At 36.3% G+C, this 23,100-nt stretch overlaps 1 protein-coding gene across 5 annotated transcripts in view; it reads left to right on the forward strand.

Annotated features, from left to right (window-relative positions):
* LOC588946 (EF-hand calcium-binding domain-containing protein 5) overlaps positions 1 to 13,477 on the forward strand; it is a 30,176-nt gene extending 16,699 nt beyond the window's left edge. For 3 of the 5 annotated variants that reach the window (XM_030991511.1, XM_030991513.1, XM_030991515.1), the window contains 8 exons: positions 204 to 245; positions 3,849 to 3,983; positions 4,893 to 5,042; positions 7,646 to 7,749; positions 8,338 to 8,588; positions 9,358 to 9,587; positions 10,227 to 10,323; positions 11,114 to 13,477. In XM_030991511.1, the coding sequence (XP_030847371.1) occupies positions 204 to 245; positions 3,849 to 3,983; positions 4,893 to 5,042; positions 7,646 to 7,749; positions 8,338 to 8,588; positions 9,358 to 9,587; positions 10,227 to 10,323; positions 11,114 to 11,295 (1,191 nt within the window). In that variant the 3' untranslated portion in view covers positions 11,296 to 13,477. The remainder of the gene's footprint in view (positions 1 to 203; positions 246 to 3,848; positions 3,984 to 4,892; positions 5,043 to 7,645; positions 7,750 to 8,337; positions 8,589 to 9,357; positions 9,588 to 10,226; positions 10,324 to 11,113) is intronic. The other 2 variants (XM_030991512.1, XM_030991514.1) reach the window with 1 other exon arrangement.
* Positions 13,478 to 23,100: the final 9,623 nt, after the last annotated feature.

The raw sequence follows: 23,100 nt of genomic DNA on the forward strand, positions 1-23,100 counted from the left end.
ATCAGAGAATATCATGTTTATGTATTAATGTCAAGTATGCTTTTGAATGTCAACTTAAAAGTACCAGTTCTTAACAGGTCAATTCGTCTTTAATGTTTATTTTGTAAGCGAGGCAAATCTGTTTTTGTTTTATTAATAGTCTGCATTGCTTTGTAGTCTGTGTTTCTTATTATTGTAAACTTTGCACTTTTGCACGCGTTCAGAAATACAAGAAGATATCCATAGATGATTATGACCCTGCCAGAGTAAGTGTTCAATGTGCTAATATATAACCCTTAGTTTGCAGTGCAGTCCGACCTTTGAACTTTTTTGTTGTATGATTGTTTTGTGCCCGTAACCCATATATAGTGATTATGTAGGACGGTATTTTCAAGTCTGGGATCCGGTGCCTAGAGTTCATTTGCCACTGATGATTGGCCTGAATTCACAAAGGAGGTTTACATCCCATGGTTTAAACCTTCATTTACATAACCCATGGTTTAAAAATAAGCATACCTTGCCTTGCGCGCGTCTAATATTGGACCTCTCCACTGCATGTGTTGCGCTTATTTTGCGCTAATTTTAAACCATGGGTTATGTAAATGAAGGTTTTAACCATGGGTTAAATTTAAACCTCCTTTGTGAATTCGGGCCATAGGGTCTAGATTTAGATGAAACAGGCAGATTTTGGATAAATTTGATATAGGGGGGGGGGGGGATAGAGGGCTGCTGCTAGAATGTTGATTACAATATTATTTTCAATCATAGGTAATAATTAATGTATGTGTACCATATGTTTTTGTGAAAATAGTATCTCATTTGTTTTAGTGTTTTTTGTTTCTTAAAGGTAATACAAAGTTTTGGGAAATTTTGAAAATTGGGTGGATAGTGAATCTTTACAATTTTGATATATTTGGTTGCCCCTGTGGATGTATTATAAGCACTAAAGAAATTACCCCCTAAAACACTTCTGTTTTCGAGAAAAATTGAATATAAAAATTTAACGGTGCTCCCGGTAAATTTTGATAAATTTCAAATAGCCCCTACGGCCGTACAATGCTAGCTGCGACCATGAAAATCTCAGAATATGTAGTTGTGATATGTTATTTCCAAACGGGAATAGCTAATTGGTCGATTTTAGTCAAGAAACATTGTTTCATAGCTAAATTAATATCTTGACCTTGAGAGGGAGCTATACAACATAAAGAGTGTATTATTTATAATTTCATAACTTTAGACTCGATTTCAACCGGGACAACGATCAATGAATATTGTAGGAACGCATATTCCTCCAATATTTTAATTTGAACCAAATTCATGACCCCATACCAAAACTTTGTAATACCTTTAAAATTCTGAATTTAATAAAAAAATTGATAAATAAGAATTTCCCCAACATTGAGCTTTCTTAAGAAAAATTGGTCAATTTAACTTATTTCGCCCGTTTTATTTGAATTTATGACAAATTCTACCACTGTTTTTACAACAAACTTAGATTCTCTTTTCTGTCAGCATATAGTTTAATGGGGTACAAAGATTGATTCTGCCATTTGCATTCACTAGCACATTTTCAGTTTTTGTGTGTGTATGTGTTTAATTATCTTTGTAACATGATACAAGGTATGGATGTCATGGTTCTAGGACAATTACCCCCTGGACAATCACCCCCCTCTCCCTGGAAAATTAGCCCCCGGAAAACTACCCCCAAGGACTAACCCCCCCCCCCTCAAAAAAAAAGTCACCCCTCAGAAAATTACCCCCCAAGGACAACCATCTCCAGAGGAATTACAGCCCAGAAAATCACCCTCATATTACCCCCTGACAGTTATCCCCCTCCCCCTGAAAATTGCACCCTTGCTTTTATTAAAAACAACTTATTATCAGGGTGGACTTCCTCTTTAATGAACAGGAGGGAATAATTTTTTTTTAAATCCTAGGGGGAAATTTTAAAGGGTGGGGGGTAATTGTCCACTGAGAGTAATTGTCTACTGGGGATAATTTTTCCGGGGAGTCATGCATTTTAGATATAAATTTCACTGGCCTTGTTCCTGCAGTCATGTATACGAAGCTTAAAGGCACTAACTGCTATCACAACATAAACGTTAACATTTAGATGATTAATTTTCGAATGGGGTGCTGTACATGTTATATATACCGCATATGAAGATTCTAGGCCTCTGATTGGTCAAAAGTGCTGTCTTGAAATACGCTACTGGCTGCTGGTCAGTATATAGCGAAAAATATTCAGAATAGCATTAGTTCTGCTTCCATGTACAATGCAAGGGCGCATAGGTGGCACATGAAGTTAACAGCGGATACATGCATGTAATTGCACAATTCTCTTATGCAAGTAATTTTCCCTACAAATAGAAATACATTTTGACAGCCATTGTAAAAATGTCTTTTTTGAGAGTTGACATGCAGGATGGGGTATTTAAAACAAATATTGATTGCAGATTATTTTTGGGGTCACAGTTATCTCCTCTGTGATCTTGAGACAAAGTCGAGGGGCACGTTACAGTTTTGAGATCACCTTGGGCAATAGTTTTGACCGTGCTCCTCAAAGCGGTCAGTATCGGTATAATATGGCACAGTCATTGATTTGACTTTCTACTAGGAAGTTTGGTAATTGAATCTGTGCCTGCATGGTGCTTATATATACTCAGACAAGGCATTTCATGTCCTAACCTCAGTGTGGTTCAAGGGTACCTGGTAGAATCCCTATGCCCCATGATAGTAGCTTAGCTAAATTCTGGGCTATATTAGAGTTCGACTTCCAGGATATGAGTGCTACCAGTGAGAAGCAGGTTTTGTTTAAGATCCTCAACTCTGTAAAGCTCTGTAGCGCTCCAAAACTATGTTAAATCAGGAATTTCTGATGTGTTTTTGTCAATATTTCATCAGTGTATTAATTGACAGTCTAAATTTTAATTTCATACAAAAAACTCACTCACTGTTAAGTAACAATTATCTCCATTTTCATTTTCATATCATCTACACTACACTATCACAAGCAATTCAATTTCCAATTTCTCATACAATTAATTCACTTAATGCCATATTTTGTAACCTGTTAAACATGGTGTTTGACTTACTTGACTTATGCCGTGTCGTCTTTTCATGTGTGTTTTGTTGTTATGGTTTTTCTTTATCCCTCTTTCTCCCTGTTTAATGTTTCTGTTTTACTTACCATTTTCTCTCATTTGGAATTATATTCACTTTCAAGCAATTCTCTTTTCTATTATATTTTGTAGATAGAAAGAAAAAATGTTCTTAGATCTTTTCATATTCTCCATTTCATATTCATCCACTAGAATCATTTTCATCTGAATCTGCTTTAAAGACTTTGTCTGTTTAATGACTATTTAGCTCCATAAATGCTGCCTCTTACCTAAGTATAGAACTGCTGTTTAATAGAAATATAGTCAAATATTTACGAATGGCGCATGAAGATCCATGTTTGATGAAACATATAATTCTTTGTATTCTTTATGTTCAAACTAATGTCCTACTTTGCAAGGCATGATAGGCAAACAAAATTAAGGGAAGGATAAGATTTGTACTTCATATTTTGTTCAGATGGAATTTGATAAACCATTCCAATCATTTTCAATAACATTTAAGCATATAATATGTGAAAGGATGTACTCTCATTCAGTTAGCACATTCCACATCACAAGGCAAGACTAGGCTGTTTTGTTTATAGATTTGAGGGTAAATTTTAGAAGCATTTAAAACCAACTTTCCTAAAACTATTCTAACATTTTTGTCATAGATCTTTCTAGATCTTTCATAGATTCTTTCACGGAGCTATGTATTGTTTTTTGTTTTTCAACACTCAAATAAGTTTTGTTTTTCATTTTTGGTAGGACCGCCAAGGATCGTTCCTGGTGATACCGCTCAAGGACTTCAGGAAGCGTGTGTTTGGTTTGATGGGGATTGATACCTTGAATGACCCTCATGATAAGAGTATCTTCATCACCCATGAAATCAGCTTCTTCCAGGTAAGCTAGTCCATCCTTCAAAACACAATTCCTTACACACAAAGCAAAATATTCTGATAATTACCCAATTTAATTTGGTTTCCTGATTTTTAAAAACAATGTCCCATTTTTTTTCTTCCCGAGTTTATCCCTTTTTTCTCTATTTTTCCAGATTTCCCCCCAATTTTCTTATTCTTATGGGGGGAATGTTGTTAAATGCCATCCCCCCCAAATCCTCTTCTTTTTTTTTTTACTCAACGGGGACGTGGTTGAGGGGGGGGGAACCCTTTTTTTTTAGTGCTCACTATCACCCCTGGATATTCCAAGAGAGAGAAATATGTAACGTCTGATGAAGATACTGCCCAAGAGCTGTTGGTTTGTTGATGATAATCTTGATTGATAAGAGTATCTTCATCACTCATGAAATCGGCTTCGTCCAGGTAATTCCTCCATTCGACTTGAAGATGATGTTACCGGTAAGTTAAAAAATTGATAGGAGATTGATAGAAGATTGATAAGAGAGTGACATAAAATAGATGAAGACTTATACCCACATGAGGCACTAAATGACCTAGATGACCTCATTAAACATCCACTGTTTTAAAAAGAAGTACCTCGCATGAGCTTACATAGAAATTGTGCTGCTGACAAATTATGAGGTGAAAAATATTATCAAAGGCTCTCTACTTTGATCCCTCATTCTATCATCTAAATCTCAATTTTCAGCATGCTTCTGGTTAATGATAATGGATTGATAGTTTCACTAGCATTAGTTTGACTAGTAATGTCATGACTATCATTTGTAAATACTAAAGCTATCATCACAGAGGTGATTGCAAGTGATTTGTAAACTATCCAGAAAAGTGTTTTGAATATATAATTAATATACACTTATTTAAAACTCTGGTTTCATTTTGCCCCTCAATATAGGGTGTGGCCAAATCCTTCTCGACAGCCTACCAGTACGTAGAAGTGAGACGCAAGACGCTGCGCATCGCAGAGAGTGCCGTCTCGTGGATCCACAGACGCAGTCCTCATGTCCAGGAGATCAATGTCTTCCTGGTTGAACCAGATGATAAGGTATTGACACTTTCATGACATCCTATCTATCTATCTAAGTATCTTCTTGCGGTTCGGAGGTTGATTGCAACATCTCTCCATTTCACTCTATCTTAACCATTTTGGTGCACTAGCTCTTGCAGTTTTAGTCCACTCCCGTTCTTGACATTCTCTTCCCAGTTGATTCTGGGTCTCCCTCTCGGTCTAGTTACTTCCACACTTCCCTCCAATACATTGAGGCTTTGGTGCCTTTTAACATGACCAAAGTATTTGACTTTTCTCTCCCTAACTAATCCTACCAGTGCAATTTGTTTACGCCCTGCCATGTGCAATATCTCTTTGTTGGTTTTCAATTCTCAAATTTCAGTTGTCTTAAATTCCCCTCTAAATATGCTACCCTTGCTTCTATCACCCTGTTTTGCTTCAACTTTGCATTTCAGTAGATAAATCATTTAAAGGTACTAGCATTTTATAGGGTCTATAAAACTGAAAACTAAAAAGGAAAAAAAAAATATACCGGTACTAGTAATGCTGGGTGTAATATTCATCTAGGAAACACACTTTTGGACAATTATAGAATTCCCCCAGAATTTATTTTTGATCAGAAATGTATTCGGAAAACATGGAAATAAAAAAAGGGATAAAAATGTCATTGTAAATTTAGGAAACATGATCTTTGATTGCCTGAAACTTTTTTCTTGCTTTGTTATGGAATGATTACACATTCAGCCACTTTCATTTTTCCTCAGTCAAGTTTTGATGAGTACCTTTTATCTGATTACCCCTCCCATCATAGGTCATTCCACTTCTTCTTTCATTCTTTAGTGTTCTGATCCTCCTAAAAGGTTAATACATTACAGTCACCAGTTTTCTTATATGTTATATTAAACAATCACATTGATTGCCTATTATTTGTCTAGCCACTTTTTCATTAAAATAAAAATTCATCCAGAACCACTGCTCTTGTCTATTTTATTACATGTTTAATAATATAATTACACAATTTTGTTATACATGCGTTCTTGTTTTCATAACATCTTTTCTATGAAGGTTGTATTAACATTTTCTTTATTTCCAAATACAATCTTTGTATTAATATTTCCTTTCTATGTCTCATATTTAATAATTCACTTTTGTTTTTACTAGCCTCAATTCTGCATTCTAATATTCATGATGTAAGCTATATGACTTTCATCCTTTTAGCATGCCTTGTTTGTGTCATGTAAAGATTTATTTTACTGTTTCTTTTAGTGTCTCTTAGACAAAGATATTAATTTAAATCTTGGTATGGGGATGTTGATAATGTGCATGGCATCAAGTAAAATCACATAAATCATTATGTGCAGGGTTTTTAGTAGTAAGAGCAATTCAAATTTCAAGGGATCTTGCCTCTTGGGGAGGGGGAGGATTTTTGAAATAATTTATGTGTTTATATCAAAACATACTTTGACTTGACTTGTCACCTCTGTTTACAGATTACTTGACATTTTATGTAAATTAATACTATTATTTTTAATCAAAAGTAGAAGTGCATGTAGAAGTGCACTGTGTTACTATATTGACCTCTCAGTGCACCACCATGTATGCACCTGCACGTTTGTTTAATACTCTTGCCATCACAGCAGTACTAGATGTTGATGGCTTTGAATATATGTGTCAGTTTTATAATGTGATTCTGACAAGGTTATGTGTAGTACATGTCACTATGTTCATGCCTTCAGTCTCATACACATGTAAACTTTCCTTATTACAATGTACCTCTTATTGTGTTCATTTTCACCCAAACTACCATGTAGTTTTACAGAAAACTTTTCACTTTGAACTCTCACTGCATGTTAACTCATAGCCACTTTCCCTACCTTTGCACTGATAACACTGTCTATTTTCTGTCATAATATCTACTCTCTTCATTGTGTGCATGTCTGTTCTGTTTGTTCTTCTCCTATTCTGCATGGTTTTACTAATTAAGGAGTATGAATTGCCTAGACCTCCCATGCTAAGTAAGACAAAGAAAACTGTTTTCCACTTCGTAGAGATTGAATCAAGAAAGGTAAGGGGTAATCCATATATTAGGTGTTAGTGTAACTATAAACTTCATTATTTTTTTAAACACATTCTTCTTTGCTGCAGATAATTGTAATGGTACTTATGTCATTTTCGTTTTCACTAACTTTAAAAGATGTTTAAAAGCTTATCATAGCTAATAAAAATTGATTTAAAGATTTTCAATTATCCTTTTCTTCACATAATTGCTCACTACTTCTTTGTTTTGTACCCCCCTCTCTCTCTCTCTCATCCTTTGATAATGATGAAATATTCTCTGTCACTTCTCCTTCTTCTTTTCTCTCTCTTTCTTTATTTCTCTCTCTCTCTCCCTCTCTCTCCCTCTCCTTTTTCGCTTTCTAGCTTTTCCTTTTATTAGATTTGTATTCCATGCCTAATTCTGTTTCTCTCTTCCCATCACACTCACCTTTAATTTTATCATTTCTAATAATGTAATGCCAGAGCAGAAACTGATTATTTCAGTAGAATAGTTAATGATTAATTTGTACCTCATTGGTCAATAATGATCATTACCTTGCTTTATTTGGATTTGATCGATTTTTATTTTATTTTTGTTTTAGATTGATGACTTTGTGCTGCGTAGGATGATAACTACGGATAAGAAAGGAACTATCACTGTTCATGAACGTCCCTCACGCTTGGAGCGCAAAGAAAACCTCTTCAGGTAACACAATTCACAGCTACTTAATTGATAACAGCTAGTTTCAAACTCGTTTTTTCTTCCTGTTTCACTAAGATGTCAATAAAATTGAGATCACAGGTTTCTTTTGTTTGAGAGGGGAAGCTTCCTTCCATCAACTTGTTTCTGTGTTGCTATTTTCCCATCAAATCGGAGTTGCTAGAAGTTGATATATATTGTCTTCTCTGCAGAGTTTGAGTCAGAAAAGTAGTTACTGTCAACATGAAGTTGATGCTCACTGTCCCTCATTAGATGATATCATTAATGACAGCATTACTTACATCATTGCTAGATTTGTTTTTAAAAATCTACCCCTGTACAAGTTTTTATTAAAGCCAGTCTGTACTAGTATGGCTAGGAGGGATTAGAGCATCCAGGAAGGTCACTGACAGGTGGCCATCTCATCTACTCAGCTCTCAATTAACATAAGAAAAAGAGGATCATGGGGATCAATGCATGGTCATTGATTAGGCATTATTTTCTATATAGAGGGAACAGTAAGCTATAAGTAGTACAGTGGGCCTTTAAGAGATAACAATCTAACTCCAAAGCTCTGTCCTATTTCCCCCCCAGGGATTACCTGTTCAAGACCGTGGACAACTCTGAGACGGTGACGGCCGATGCTTACGGTCAGCGCCATCTTGCCTTCCCTTTGCGAGACGTGGACGGGCGCTGTTTGGCTCTGGTTGATCTGAGTATTGGTGACCTGAAGCAACTCCCAGGTCATGAGAACAAGGAGGTCCAGAGGATGCTCAAACTCCTGCAGGCTGCTCACAAGGAAGTGTCCCAGGAGTCTACAGGAGGCGACAGGAAGATTGTACTGGGTGAGTGACTAGAGGAACATGGTCTAAAGCACACCTCGTTTACAGATTGATTGATCGATTGATTGATTGATTGATTGATCGATTGGTTTATTATCGTGTTGATTGGTGTTTATTTTCCCTTTGAATTGCTGAGAGAGTACATGTACCGTAATTAACGGTGTATAAACCGCACCTTTTTGCCGCCGAACAAAATTCAAAGTCGGGGGTGCGTTTTATACACGGTACACCAAAAAAAATATAGATATATATATATATATATATATATATTTTTTTTTTTTTTGGGGGGGGCGACAAAAGAGGGGTGCGGTTATTAATACACGAGGGCGGTTTATACAACGTTAATTACGGTAGATGGAAGTACCTGTAGATAAGCAAGAAGAGGACCTGGGAACTCCTCATGTACACGAAATGACCCATTCAAAATCTAGGACCAATTGGTTTTCAGACCATTGTTCTAATGCATTGAGCTTTTGCAGGTGTTATATGGACTCATCAGATTTTTCCAATGTGTTGCTCATGCATATGAAATCATTTAGAGATTTGCTAAGGACTTGAAAATAAGCATGCTCCAAAATAAGTAACTATCATTCTTTATTGTTGTTGCTGTATTCTTTATGACAGAAGTCATAAGTTATTCTACAAGAGAACTTTATGTTACCACAAGAAGATTATCTACTGTGAGTTCTTGATCAGTTTTCATGTGTTGCTTGCTTCAAATTAATTAAACAATAAATCTTACATGCCTTCTTTTTGTCTATGCACAATCCAGAGGCGGAGAAGGGGAGCGAGGAATCGCGTATCGACATCATGTTTGACCGTATCATGCTGACCGACCTGCGTAACACGGTCAGCAAGCTCAACGCTCAGGCCTTTGCTGAGCTCAAGAGCTACAAGGATCCTCCTAAGGTCATTCATAGCATTCTGGTCTCTGTCCTTGCTCTCTTCTATAGAGACAAGTATGAGGAAGGTGAGCTGGATGCATGGAATACTTGTAAGCAGGTAAGCATACATCTCCTCAGGCAACTTGATACTTGATGAGGTAATCCCTGAAGCAGCTTTTCCAAGCTATACTGGGATGGGATGTGTTGTGACAGTAGTCGAAGGTGCAGACAACAGAAAAATGTTCAATTTTTATATACAATAATTTTTTTTTATACAACCCTACTAATTTAATTTCACTTTTTTTATGTAAAAGTAAGTCAACATTCCATCTGCCGAGAGACAGTTAACTCCTATCCTTTAACACCCTTGTGGTTCTCCAAATTTACTTTACAAAATAAAAAACATATATGTGTATCTATTTCAAAGGTTTTATCCTCAAATAATGCATTAAGCTTTTAAAAAGTTTGGTTTTAATGCTTTACAGCTCACAATGAGACCTGAAAGTTCATTTGTACTGGTTGCTTGGTTTAATGATTTATGCATACAGTCAGAATTTTACACAATGTCGTTGCAAAGTATATGTATGTAAAAACAATCTATACTGTGAAATTTTTGCACCACTTTTGTATGCAAGATATCAAGATATTCTTGATTGGAAATGGAGATGGTGGAGATAGGTATGTAAATGGCAGGAGATGTGAGATTTAAAAAATGGAAATTTGAATTAGTCTTCTTTCCATCATGTTTGAATTGCAGTTTGTTGGTCCTGAGCTGATCAAGAAGATCGAGGAGTTTGATCCCACGGCTCAACACATTCCTGGAATCGTTGAAATGATTTCTAAGCATCTTAAAGGTGAGTGTAAACACATTCATTAATTTATGCCTCTGTTAGTAGCCAGAGGCATTATGTTTTCGGGTTGTCTGTCCCTCCCGTTCTCGCGTTATCTCTAGAACTGATTGATGGATTCCTGCCAAACTTAGGTCATCTATGTATCTTGCAGAGCCAATGGATTAGATTTGGGTTAGGGCATGACTTGTTAGAGCTTTAGATGATGGTTATGAGTGACAAGATGATTTTAAAGACCCTGCTTGACTATACTGCTGTAGATTGCTGTGCTTGACTGAGTCTCTTAATTTATTAAGGAAATGTCTTTTATATCCATTGTTCTCTGTTTTTTCCCACCACATTATGATTTCAATTTTTAATGTTTGCTATTGTATATCTGCATATAAATTGTATTTGTGTTTTTTTAAAATCAGATGAGGAAATAAAACTTGAACTTGATATCCTCCTTTGCTGATCACCAACATAGAGATTTGCAATTCGCAAATTTCTTTTGCGGCGAAAGTGGCCTCTGTGAGCAATTTACAATAGTTTTGGGTTTTGTATTCATATATTAACCATTATCAGCAGCTTTCTATAATAATTCTTTAAGTTCTCAGCATCTCATTCAGTGCAGAGCCATCTATACACAGAGTTTGGCCAACCCGGTTCGAGTTGGACACAATATGGCGACTACTGATTTGTTGGGCCAAACTCTGTATATAGATGGCTCTGATTCAGTGCTGGTAATATCAGTCAATTGATTTTAAATCAATACACATATTAAAGCCATGTTTAATTTCATTGATTACACCTACAGATGTGCCCCATGGTGCAGTAGCAAAGCATGGGTCGCTGCCGGCCCAGAATCTCTACAACTGGGCCTTTGTGTGTCTCTCCCTCCTGGAGCACACCAGCAAGATGACCAAGAACAAACCACCTGGTATGCCTGCACCCCCTGGTACAGCAGCCTCGGGGGAGGTCCGCACCATCGAGCAGTAGATCTTACGTCTGCTTATGACGTATACGCAAAGCTCAGCCAACTATTATGAGGAAATATGTAATGAAACTTGACAATAGTATAGAATGGATTGGATCTGTCTTATGGCCATATTAGTGATTGCGGGAGTTTGGCAGCTTTTGTTACTCAGAGAGAGAAAAAGAATATTTTGAAAAATTATAAGTCTTTATTGAGAACATTTTGATCAAATCCATGATTTTTACATTTCAAGCAGTGAGGTAGCCTTATATACCCATTCAAAGGGAAAACTTTTTTTTTTAAATTGGAAATTATGACAAAAAAGTTTTCTAGTTACAAGAAATGTTGGAGAAAATTGGCAATAATGAAAATTAACAACTACAGGTACATGGAGGGGTAAAATTTTCAGAAACTTGGTTTGGGTCGGCTGTAGAACAAAAGCAGTCAGTGAAAAAACTCAAGTAGGTTTCTAGACCTTCAAAAACAGGAAGTCCTTTGCATATGATATCAAAATATTTTTCACTACATATTTGCAGGACTAACTTAAATATGAATTTGGTTACAGTCCTGCTTAATCTTTTTTTAATAAAGAGATCAGTTCAGTCAATATAGAATGGAACAGGGTATCCTGTAAATACTTTAGTATTTTCATTTTTTTGTTGAAAGTATATTATAAAGACATCACTACTGAAATCCTTTTATGCTCTATTGTACTAATTCTGTACTTTTTGTATTATTTATGCATGATCTAGTACAGACTTGCATAATTACATTTATTTGGAAGTTGATGAGCGTATATATATACCTTTCTCATGAAGTGAGTATATAACAAGTGTGAATATCCCATACAATCAGAAAGAAGAAAGAGAAGAAGAATAAGAGAAACAAACTTATGTGAACGGGAATTCTTTCTAGTTCTGGAATGTTTCTGAAATTATAGCTTCCAGCTACCGGTACTTATCTTTATCCATCGAAACTGTAGCTGTATTTATTCCTTTTCACGACACCACCACTGCCGTTTTGTTTATTGTGCATTTTATTTTATTTCTGTTCTTCCAGTCACTTCAATTATATTTCTTAGGTGCTCTTATTTCTGAACCACCATTAAAACATTTGAATACCTACCAAGTGTTTACTTTTTAAATCAAATGTATATAGGAATGGAGAAGAAATATTGTTTGTAGATTGACATGGTCATGTTTTCTGTAATATTATTTACGAGCTCTGTATAGCCAGCAAAGTGAGTACGAGACGTTTATTTGAAACTAGTATTTGGGTGAATTTCCTGATGCTGCCCTCAAACTCTGCTTCCTTCATGATTCTGCTGATGTATTATTCAATGTATGTACCTGTGTTTTCATTACTTAAACTACCATTTCCTCTGTAAGGGATGGATACTGCACTGCTTACGTCACTTAGCTTAAGATTTTGAAGCATTTCACTGCAATCTTGTAGAACAGACATGTTTGAGATCTAAGGTATGTGGTCTATTAACGTAGAAATATTTAATACTACATAAGAGCACTTGTATGAGAGCCCAGGTGCAATGAGAATTCAAGTTTTCCTTCTTTATTACTTGTTTTAGAATACATAAATTATTAACCTGGTTCCTATCCATATATTATGACTAAAAAGTTTTGTTTTGTATCAAATCTGTATATATTGTATAGAAATAATATGCTCTGTATGAGAATTACTTATTATAACCAATTCAATAGAGCCGTCCATACTATACCGTCCTTCCATAAAATGTATCGTCGGTTTGGAGCCAGAAAGGGCATTATTATTAACTTATATATTTAAACACAGAGTTACATGTAATGCCCTTCTGGCCTTGAACAGACGGTATCTATTGTAATATACTATCTATATAAGCTATATGAATCAAACTTTGATATTTTAAGGATGTTTATTTAGGATGTTTATTTGTGATCATGATTTGTGATCAGGCAGCTATCCTTAAACATTTCTTTGTCAGTGAATGTAAATTAAACTTTCTTTCAGGCTATACATTTTTCTTTACAAAATGTTGTATACTTATGTATGTAAATTTGTATATAAACCGTGTACATTTACTAATTCTAGAATGAACTTTATTGTACAAAGCTCATGTAATGGGGTGAATTATATTAAAGGTTTAAAAGTATATATTTGTACAATATTTAATCTATTGTATATTGAATAAATCGATTGCATTTCCACCTACTTTTTCCCCCTCCGCTTCTTTATTTCAACTGTTATCCAGAGACATTTTAATGATACAGGATTAAACGTGAATTATAGGCTGTTCAGGGAAGTCCAAGTTAATGTCCATCTGTCTATGAAGACCACATTTTTCATTTCCCTTGGAAATGGTTCCTAATTTAGAACATGTTCAAAGGAACCTATACATAATGGACACCTTTTCCATCAAACAGTCTTTATATATATGTTTAATTTGTGAATTAACAGTAAAATACTTTGATGACAGCAAAATGCTATTAAATTGATAAACTTGACATAGTTCAAGTGTTTAATTGAATACAGGTGCAGGTGTTTCAATAAGTTCAAATCTAGGAATGTTTCCTACCAGAAATTCTGGTGATAACTGGGCCCCTTCAAACTCTCCATTCATAAGATCATGTTTAATTGTGAACACATCCTGTAAAGTGGTATGTTGACAATTTGATTAGATTAATCAATTAAACAAAAATACCATCAGAGGCACTGAACTCAAAAGTAAATCCAACAAATACAATCTGAAAATTCACAAGATCTTTTACTTTGTATTCATTTATTTGTGTATAAAATATATGATATATGCAATACATCTGTATACACATTACAAATATTATCATCAGTCAGTGTAGTAGACATGTAACTTCGATATCTTTTCATTTTTATATATATATACAATGCATGCACAAAATGCTTGATTTCATTTTCATCCTCTTGAGACATGAAGTAAAGGACCATTGGGGAAAATACAAAGTTTAAGCACATTATCCTGAAGAAAAAAGGGTTTGCCTCAAGATCGACCCCCAACTCAAAATAAACAATGTCCGAATTCACAAAGGAGGTTTGTCGACAAACCAAGGTTTATGTACGTCATATGACGCGTTTTGACGTGTTTTTTACAAACCTAGTTTGTGAAAACGCGTCATATGACGCTTATGACGCACGAAAAAACAAGGTTTGTCAACAAACCTCCTTTGTGAATTCGGGCCAATAACTCTGAAGCACAGATGATTAAGTTTGAGGTAGCATTTTACAGTCATTTAACATCTCCTATAACATTCAACATTCACAAAATAAATTATAACTATCAATAGGCTATTTCAAGTCCTCAAAAACAACTTTTTCTACAACAAACAAGTCCATTTTAAATTACAAGAAGGACATTATATGTCTATAATAATAAAACAAAATGAAAATTTTGTAGTTTTTAAACGGCTAATGGCTTTGTACATACACGTATAAGACAACCAATTATTTTACTATACATACCAATCATTAAAATGAGCAAAGAACAGGTGAATGAAATAGCTCAGAAGCAGCCTTTGCAAAAAAAGATAGCTCTGATCCTCTTTTTCATAAAGATTAAACGGTATGAAAACAGAACGCTGAACTGTAGTGACAAACTTAAATGGGATTTTTAAGTAAACATGTACATGCAAAAAAAAAAATCCGTTTACATGAACAATAGATTTATGAAGTCATGGAAAGTATCTCCAATTTCTCCATATATTTTTTTTCTGACCAGGTTACACAATTCTATTAAAACAAGAGTTTCTACAACATGTCGTAATCACTGTTACAGTTAAAAAAAAAAGGGCCAAGATTGAGGAAGAGGCATCAAATTTTTGAGACATTAATCTATAACCAACATTAACAAAAATAAAAGTGAAAAAAAGAAAAGTTGTGGGAGGAAGCTAATGGGATAGATAATCACCTAACAAACATTGACATACATGTAGCCTACACGTCTTATGTCAGGATCTTATCTCACTTAACATACCAGGGAATTACAGGCCGATGAGCTTAAAGGTAAAGACCAGTATTGGAAATGCCCCAATTTCAAAAAATGAAATGGAAGCTCTCATTACCAATCATGTGAAAGAATATGTTTTGACTAATACATGATGATAAAAAATTTGCCGGGAAAAGGCCAACTAATTCATATATTTGGTAAATTTGTTTCTCTCATGGTCTGTGAGAGATATAGGGTAGTCCCATATACATCTTTCTGTGTATAGTGCTTGTAACTTTACGAAGAATGGGCCAAATTTCTTATCATTTTGATGATTCCAGAACCTTGCAGATGCTAGATGCTAGATGATCAACCTTTTCTGATCGATTCCACAACGTTTCTTTCACAATGCAATCGCATGACCATAACTGGTCTTTACCTTTAACCCTTACTGTACTGGGCTATTTTGAGCACCCACTGACTGGGGGGGGGGGGGGGGGGGCCTGGGAGGCCCCCCTATGATCTCGGCCGTCGATTGTCCGATGAACACGAAAATTTGCATGATTGTAGATATTTACGTAAGGAACAAGATGGTATAATTAGTTTTTTCCGAATATGCAAATTTTTGTCGTTAGCCTAATTAATTATGCAATATGCGCTAATTTTATGCATTTTACTGAAAACGTGTCAAACTCCACTTTTTGAATGTTGAAACTCATTATTCATATGAAACTTCTTTTTTAACACAAAAAAGTTATTTTAATGTAATTAATAAAGATAATTTATGCAAATTTTGATGCGATTTTCATTTTTTTTTTTTTTTTGACGACATGCGCATACTAATTGTTATGTAACGCCTTATAGGTATATCCGATTTCGACGAAAATGGTATCAAAATGTGCGTAAGACTTGAGGGAAAATAGTCATGAAACAACAATTCAAAATACCAAGCGGTTGCGGCGCAATCTCTGAAAATGTACAGTAAGGGTTAACATCAATAATCTGTAAAACAATCATTGTATTTGTATTTGAATTTGCCTATGGGATCTCTCTATTGATCTCCCTCTGTCTATGTAAGGAAGAAAACCAAGTGGTACAAGGTCATTTTGTTTGACTGGATTCAAAACTGAAACACTACAGATTACAGAACAAGGATTGCGATGTCAAGGCGTTGCATTCATATCAATTATAAATAGATGTAATTCTTTGAATGTTTCCTGGCTCTAATTAAAAATGAAAATCAAAACATCTCTATCTTGCACAGTCTTAGAGGCACATTTTCTGTTCTCCATGTTCCGTTGTTGCCAGCTCCTGTATTCATCATGCTCCGTTAGTTTGAAGAGCTTGAGAGTTTGAATACAGTCGCCCAGCTCAGCAATATATTTTCTTTGACATGTTTTGATCATAAATTTTGATGAATAAAGAACTCTCCTTTGACACATATTTAATTAGTCATGGACTTTAATTTTATTCATTGACTGTGTTAATGATATATTTCTGGAGCAGTGTGTGGCAGAGTGGCGGTGTCCACCGGCCATTACACCGGGGCCTGCCTTTATACTTGTGCGGCTGCAAACTTGAAATTAATATATCACGCAGAAGGCTACAAGACATGATTATGGAATACACAAGTAGGACCTATTATACTATCAAGATCATCTTGCGAGTAATAAACCAAAGAGCTTCAACCAAAGTGACTTCTTTCTCTCATTCCTTGTGCTGAGCCCTGTAACAGGCCACAGGATGGAGCAACTATCTTACAAAATAATAAGTTATTTCTTTGTTAATCTGAATGAAACCTTGCTTGACAATGATAGTATATCATATTTTCAGTGTTGTTCCTTTTGTTTTGATAGCTTTTTATATGTTCACTTGTCTGCAATAATACAATTGATGCAATTATTTTTTGTCTAATAATTTCTTTGATCCCACCATATCACGATGGTACGTTCATGTTTGTTTTGAGCAGTATTTTCAGTGTTGTGGCAAATTTAACATGTTCATTAGTTACATTATGTGTGAAGATTAAATTGTATTCTTTGATAAATGTATCGTGTGTTTTCAAGGGATGTGGAATGACTTGTGTGGAAATGCAAGTTGTTGTTGTATAAAGACAAAGAATTTGTACCCCCAAAAGAGAGAAACCAAGGCAAAAAAAACCTTCATATTCACTCGATTCCTGTGAGAGGGGTGCTGGTGTGGACACTACAAAGGAAGAGGGGGGAGGGGGGACTGGAGCTTAGAGTGCTCAAGGTCAGGTCAGTTGACCTTCTGCCTATGCAGGACAAAACCAGCGAGTTCCTTTCACTGACATGCTCAAATGCATATTGTCCTAATGGCCAAAAATTCCACAAATCCTGTGTGAGATGGACAGGAAAGCCATCTGGTATAAGCTAGGACAAACCGGAAGAAATGATCAAGTGTACCAATTTGGCGTGTGAGAAGGCCGCTGGTTTCACAAGTCGTGTGTAAACACAACAAAGGTTGGAAGAGAAACCTGCTTTTCTCAATACAAGCAAGATGTGACCAGAACGTTCCTCATGGAATTCAAGGAGGGCAACATGTTGAAGAGGCACGCAGGTCAGGTCACTGAATTCCATCCCGACACGACCTACCGGTATAACAAAGCTAGAGAACTTTAGAAAACGTAGATGGGCTCTTTCGGAGATGCAACGCTATCTCGCATCCATACAAACTAAAGGGGGAACCTTGTTTCAGTCCAAGGAACAAGAGGCTTCTGCCCCTGGTAATGTCTGGCTTGGACCCACTGCTCAAGTTACTTTCATCCTTCTCCTCGATCTAGACTATTCACATACATTGTACATGTATATCAAAGTACGGTAGACTTGAAATGGAGGTTTTTAGTTGGAATATTTGTTATTGTTAATCTAAAAAATTAGAAGTATAATGTAAATTTTGAAATGTGATGTAAATGTTTAATGTGTACAGAATGTGTTTTTCATAAATTAATTATACAATAGTTATATATTCAGTTTAATTTTTTCTTGTTTGTACCCATCAGTAAGGTAGGATCAACCCTACAAAATTTTATTAAAAATAATTTAATCTAGCATAAAATCATAATCCGAGACAACTAAAAAAAAAAAAAGTTCTTGAAAGTCACATAGGAGAGTCTAAATTTACAAATAAATAGAACGAGTAGAAATTGTACACCATAATGCTAGAGAGTAGAATACGTCACTAATCACTGGCCAATATATGGGAAGGCACTACAGACCTTGTGCAAAAAGATGGCGATCAAGTACTCAAATTTCTGGAGAATAGATATGTCCCAATACCGGGGGGGGGGGGGGGGGGGGGGGGGGCTATTTTCTTGCTAAAGTAATAGTCGAGACTAAGCAAAGTAAAGTCTCAAGAAGTGAAGTGTTCAAATCCCGAGCCGCATTCTTGTTAAAAATCGAAATTGGAGCAGAGACAGTGGATACTCCAACACCTTTATGAGCACCATGAAACAAGTGGCAGTATAGTAAGCTACATGTTCATCATTAGTGCAACACCCCTTTGTCAAAGAGGTTGGAGGGTTGGCTCTTGGTATGAAAAGGATGTGGCAAGCCCAACATGCCCTTTACCCTCCTCTTGTTTTTATTTTCATGCTTTCAATACTACGACATTTAATTTGAATATCATTAAGATGATTTATGAGGGATGGACTCTTGCATAAGAAATATACTCCTTTTTAGTTTATCCCTTCACTCTCATTATGTTTCTTGTTTGGATGTTATGTTTATCATGTATTTGTAAATGTGACTATTGTATATATTGTTGTAAAATGGCATTTGTTATGCCAATTCTCTCATTGTGTATTCGTGAACGCGTAGGTACATATGTGTGACCAGGTGCAGGTTATTTCACCGGAGCGCAGGTATTTTATATACATACACATATGTATGCATCTTGGATGCTCTTACGTATCCGTTTATCGTCCCTTACGGGCGCGCGACTCGCGGCAATGATCCGATATTCAAAGCACTGGTTCAGTCGAGAACTTGACAGCTGAAGAGAAGGAACCAACCACTCAAAGCCTAAAGTGCCGGAGCCCTACTCACCCTCCGACTTGAGAGTTTTTACTATACAACTAAGCTGAGCGTCTAGCTTCTAGCTGAGCTTCATCTAGAATATAGCTGAGCCGTTATAACTACAACTACCTAGCTGAGCATCTAGTACATATCATATAAGGTTAGTTTATGTTCAGTCAGTGTCTCGCGTTTCCTTCTGCATTTCACCCCTTTTAAGTAAAACAGGGTTTAACTTCGCCATCATTCATATAAGCTATAATATATGGGCATGAAAATGTATTGTAAAGTTCGTGGGGTGATTGATGTTGACAGTTTAGATCAGTAGTAGAGATCAGCATTGTGTGAAGTGCAACTAGAATATTCTTGATTTCACTTAGATTTGTACTGTACACAAGAAGCGCTTATTATTGTACTGTAATGTTCCATCCTCTCCAATTTTCAATCAGAACAGAGCAGCACAAATATTATTCCGGGGAAGTAAACTTACAAAACTCCTCCAGCGTTTCTTAGTCAAAGAGGGCAAAGTGTCCATGGTCTGCATGCAAATAACAATGAAACCAAGCAAGTCCTACAGTTAGCTCCTCTCCGAGTGATACAGACACAAGCCCCTTCCCGAATGATACTGACACAAGCCCCTTCCCGAGTGATACCGACGCAAGCCCCTTCCCGAGTGATACCGACACAAGCTCCTCTCCAAGTGATACGGACACAAGCTCCTCTCCGAGTGATACCGACTCAAGCCCCTTCCCGAGTGATACCGACACAAGCTCCTCTCCAAGTGATACTGACACAAGCCCCTTCCCGAGTGATACCGACGCAAGCCCCTTCCCGAGTGATACCGACACAAGCTCCTCTCCGAGTGTTACCGACACAAGCCCCTTCCCGAGTGATACCGACACAAGCCCCTTCCCGAGTGATACCGACACAAGCTCCTCTCCGAGTGATACCGACACAAGCCCCTTCCCGAGTGATGCCGACACAAGCTCCTCTCCGAGTGATACCGACAAAAGCTCCTCTCTGAGTGATGCCGACACAAGCCCCTTCCCGAGTGATACCGACACAAGCCCCTTCTCAAGTGATGCCGACACAAGCTCCTCTCTGAACGAAACTCCTCCAGCGTTTCTTAGTCAAAGAGGGCAAAGTTTCCATGGTCTGCAATGTCAATCTGCATGCAAATTACAATGAAACCGCGCAAGTCCTACAGTTAGCTCCTCTCCGAGTGATGCCGACTCAAGCCCCTTCCCGAGTGATACTGACTCAAGCCCCTTCATTAGCTTGGCTTCGCGACTTTGCCAATCAGTTTGGAGAAAAAACCTACTTGTGACAAAATACACCTGCCATCATGTCTGGGGAGGTCTGGAGCCGGATGCACTTCTTTTGTATGTGGAGGAAAGAAATGGCTCATGTTAACATTCCATAGGAACATCAAATCAAGAGGTTTAATTTGCTGTCCTGTTCCAAAAACACAGTTGTCATTAATCATTTTTAAACATTCTCCTGTACTGTTTGGCCAGTTGTTACTTAAATGTAACTTTGCATGAGATGACTTTTCCTAATCCTGCAATACCGAACACTTTGTTTCCATTTTTCATCATTGATTGAATAAGTGCAATCATTTATTTATGGTTACCATAAGTGGTACCTACTGTATTGACTGTTCTCTTAAATTATCAATTGCATTAGGTATTCTTTTTTTCAGAACAGGTCAATCGATTTTCAAAATGTGATATCTGCACAACACTAAAGAAAAACATCTTCATGTAAATGCCCATAAATTGGGAGTGAAAATGTATTGTAAAGTTCTGGGGGTGATTGATATTGACAGCTTAGATCAGCAGTAGAGATCAGCATTGTGTGAAAAGCTGTTACAATATTCTTGATTTCTCTTAAATTTATACTGTGCAGAAGAAGCGCTTTATCATTGTGGTGTTCCCTCCTCTCCAATTTTCTTTCAGAACCCAGCGGCACAAACATTATGGACATATTCACAAGGCGAGAAGGGAGCCCAGCAAGTACATGACCATAACAGTTGGTGGTATGGACCAGAAGGCCACCAGCATTCCATGTTTCTACTGTCAGTCCAAATCCACAAGTGCAGCCTGGAAATTGCAATCCCACATTACGGGTGCTATTGTACATGGAAGAGGAAATCAGACATCAATATCATTATTACTAGAATTTGGAACTTAGATCTCAATTTTCACCATTACATCCTAAAGTTCTTGTAGTAACACATTTAACACAGAGAGAAAAAGAACCTACTTTGCTCATCAAGGAAAAATTGCTCAAAGGCCAAGATATGCCGACTCAAGCCCCCTCCCTGAGTGGTGCAGACACAAGCCCCTTCCCGAGTGATGCCAACACAAGCTCCTCTCCAAACGAAACTCGTGCAGCGTTTCTTAGTCAAAGAGGGCAAAGTTTCCATGGTCTGCATGCAAATTACAATGAAACCAAGCAAGTCCTACAGTTAGCAGCTATAACAAAACAGCATGTTTCCGTTCCGTTTCGTCCTCCAACATTAATATCAGCTTAGAATACTAAAGTAACGGTAAGAATATTCACTTGTTTTACCACCAACAAATATTCCTACACATGTGTTTGGTATTTAGTAAAGGCAAGTTATTTAAGGGCTGGAAACACTGGATAGAGACCGATGCGTCAAAGACATGGAACAGCTTTGTCATTGTCTAAACACAGATGAAGCTATGTGTGTACACCCATTCAAAAGTGGCTGTGTCTGTGATTCAGTTTTAATATCCAGTAAAGTTACCCTTTTAGAGTTGTCTAAAGCAAACAGTTACATCGAATACAAGTGAAATAACAAAATTTCTGCCAGTACTAAGTGAATTAATGTACTAGATATATTGAAATTAAAACATTTAGATGCCTCTTTCTCATGTTCATGTTGATGAAATATCACAGCTTTGACAGGTTGTTGCATTTCAAATACCGGTACTGCAGTTAGATTATAAATATTTTCAGTTGCTATTTCAATTAGTCTCGAACAATAATATTAACCAAAGTTTAAAATATATATCTATACAAGCTGCATTTGGTTTTGCAAACACTGCAGTCAGGATCAAATTAAAAATATTTTCAGTTGCTATTTCAATTAGTCTCAAACAATATTAACCAAAGTTTAAAAATATATATCTATACAAGCTGCATTTGACTTTTTGCATTGCAAACACTGCAGTCAGGATCAAATTAAAAATATTTTCAGTTGCTATTTCAATTAGTCTCAAACAATATTAACCAAAGTTTAAAAATATATATCTATACAAGCTGCATTTGGCTTTTTGCATTGCAAACACTGCAGTCAGGATCAGATTATAAATATTTTCAGTTGCTATTTGAATTAGTCTCGAACAATAATATTAACCAAAGTTTAAAAATATATATCTATACAAGCTGCATTTGACTTTTTGCATTGCAAACACTGCAGTCAGGATCAAATTAAAAATATTTTCAGTTGCTATTTCAATTAGTCTCAAACAATATTAACCAAAGTTTAAAAATATATATCTATACAAGCTGCATTTGGCTTTTTGCATTGCAAACACTGCAGTCAGGATCAGATTATAAATATTTTCAGTTGCTATTTGAATTAGTCTCGAACAATAATATTAACCAAAGTTTGAAAATATATATCTATACTAACAGCATCTGGCTCTCATAATGTACAACGCTATACTTATTCCCCTTCTCTCACTTTCTCTTCCTCTCTCTTGAAGTGCTCTCATTTTGCACTTGAAAATCTATTCCCTTTCACTCTCCCTTCCCTTCTACCTATCTCTCTCTCTCTCTCTCTCTCTCTCCTGCTCTTCCTCTATATTTATCCC

Source organism: Strongylocentrotus purpuratus, unplaced genomic scaffold (assembly GCF_000002235.5).
Source record: "Strongylocentrotus purpuratus isolate Spur 01 unplaced genomic scaffold, Spur_5.0 spur5_scaffold_2, whole genome shotgun sequence".
NCBI lineage: Eukaryota > Metazoa > Echinodermata > Echinoidea > Camarodonta > Strongylocentrotidae > Strongylocentrotus > Strongylocentrotus purpuratus.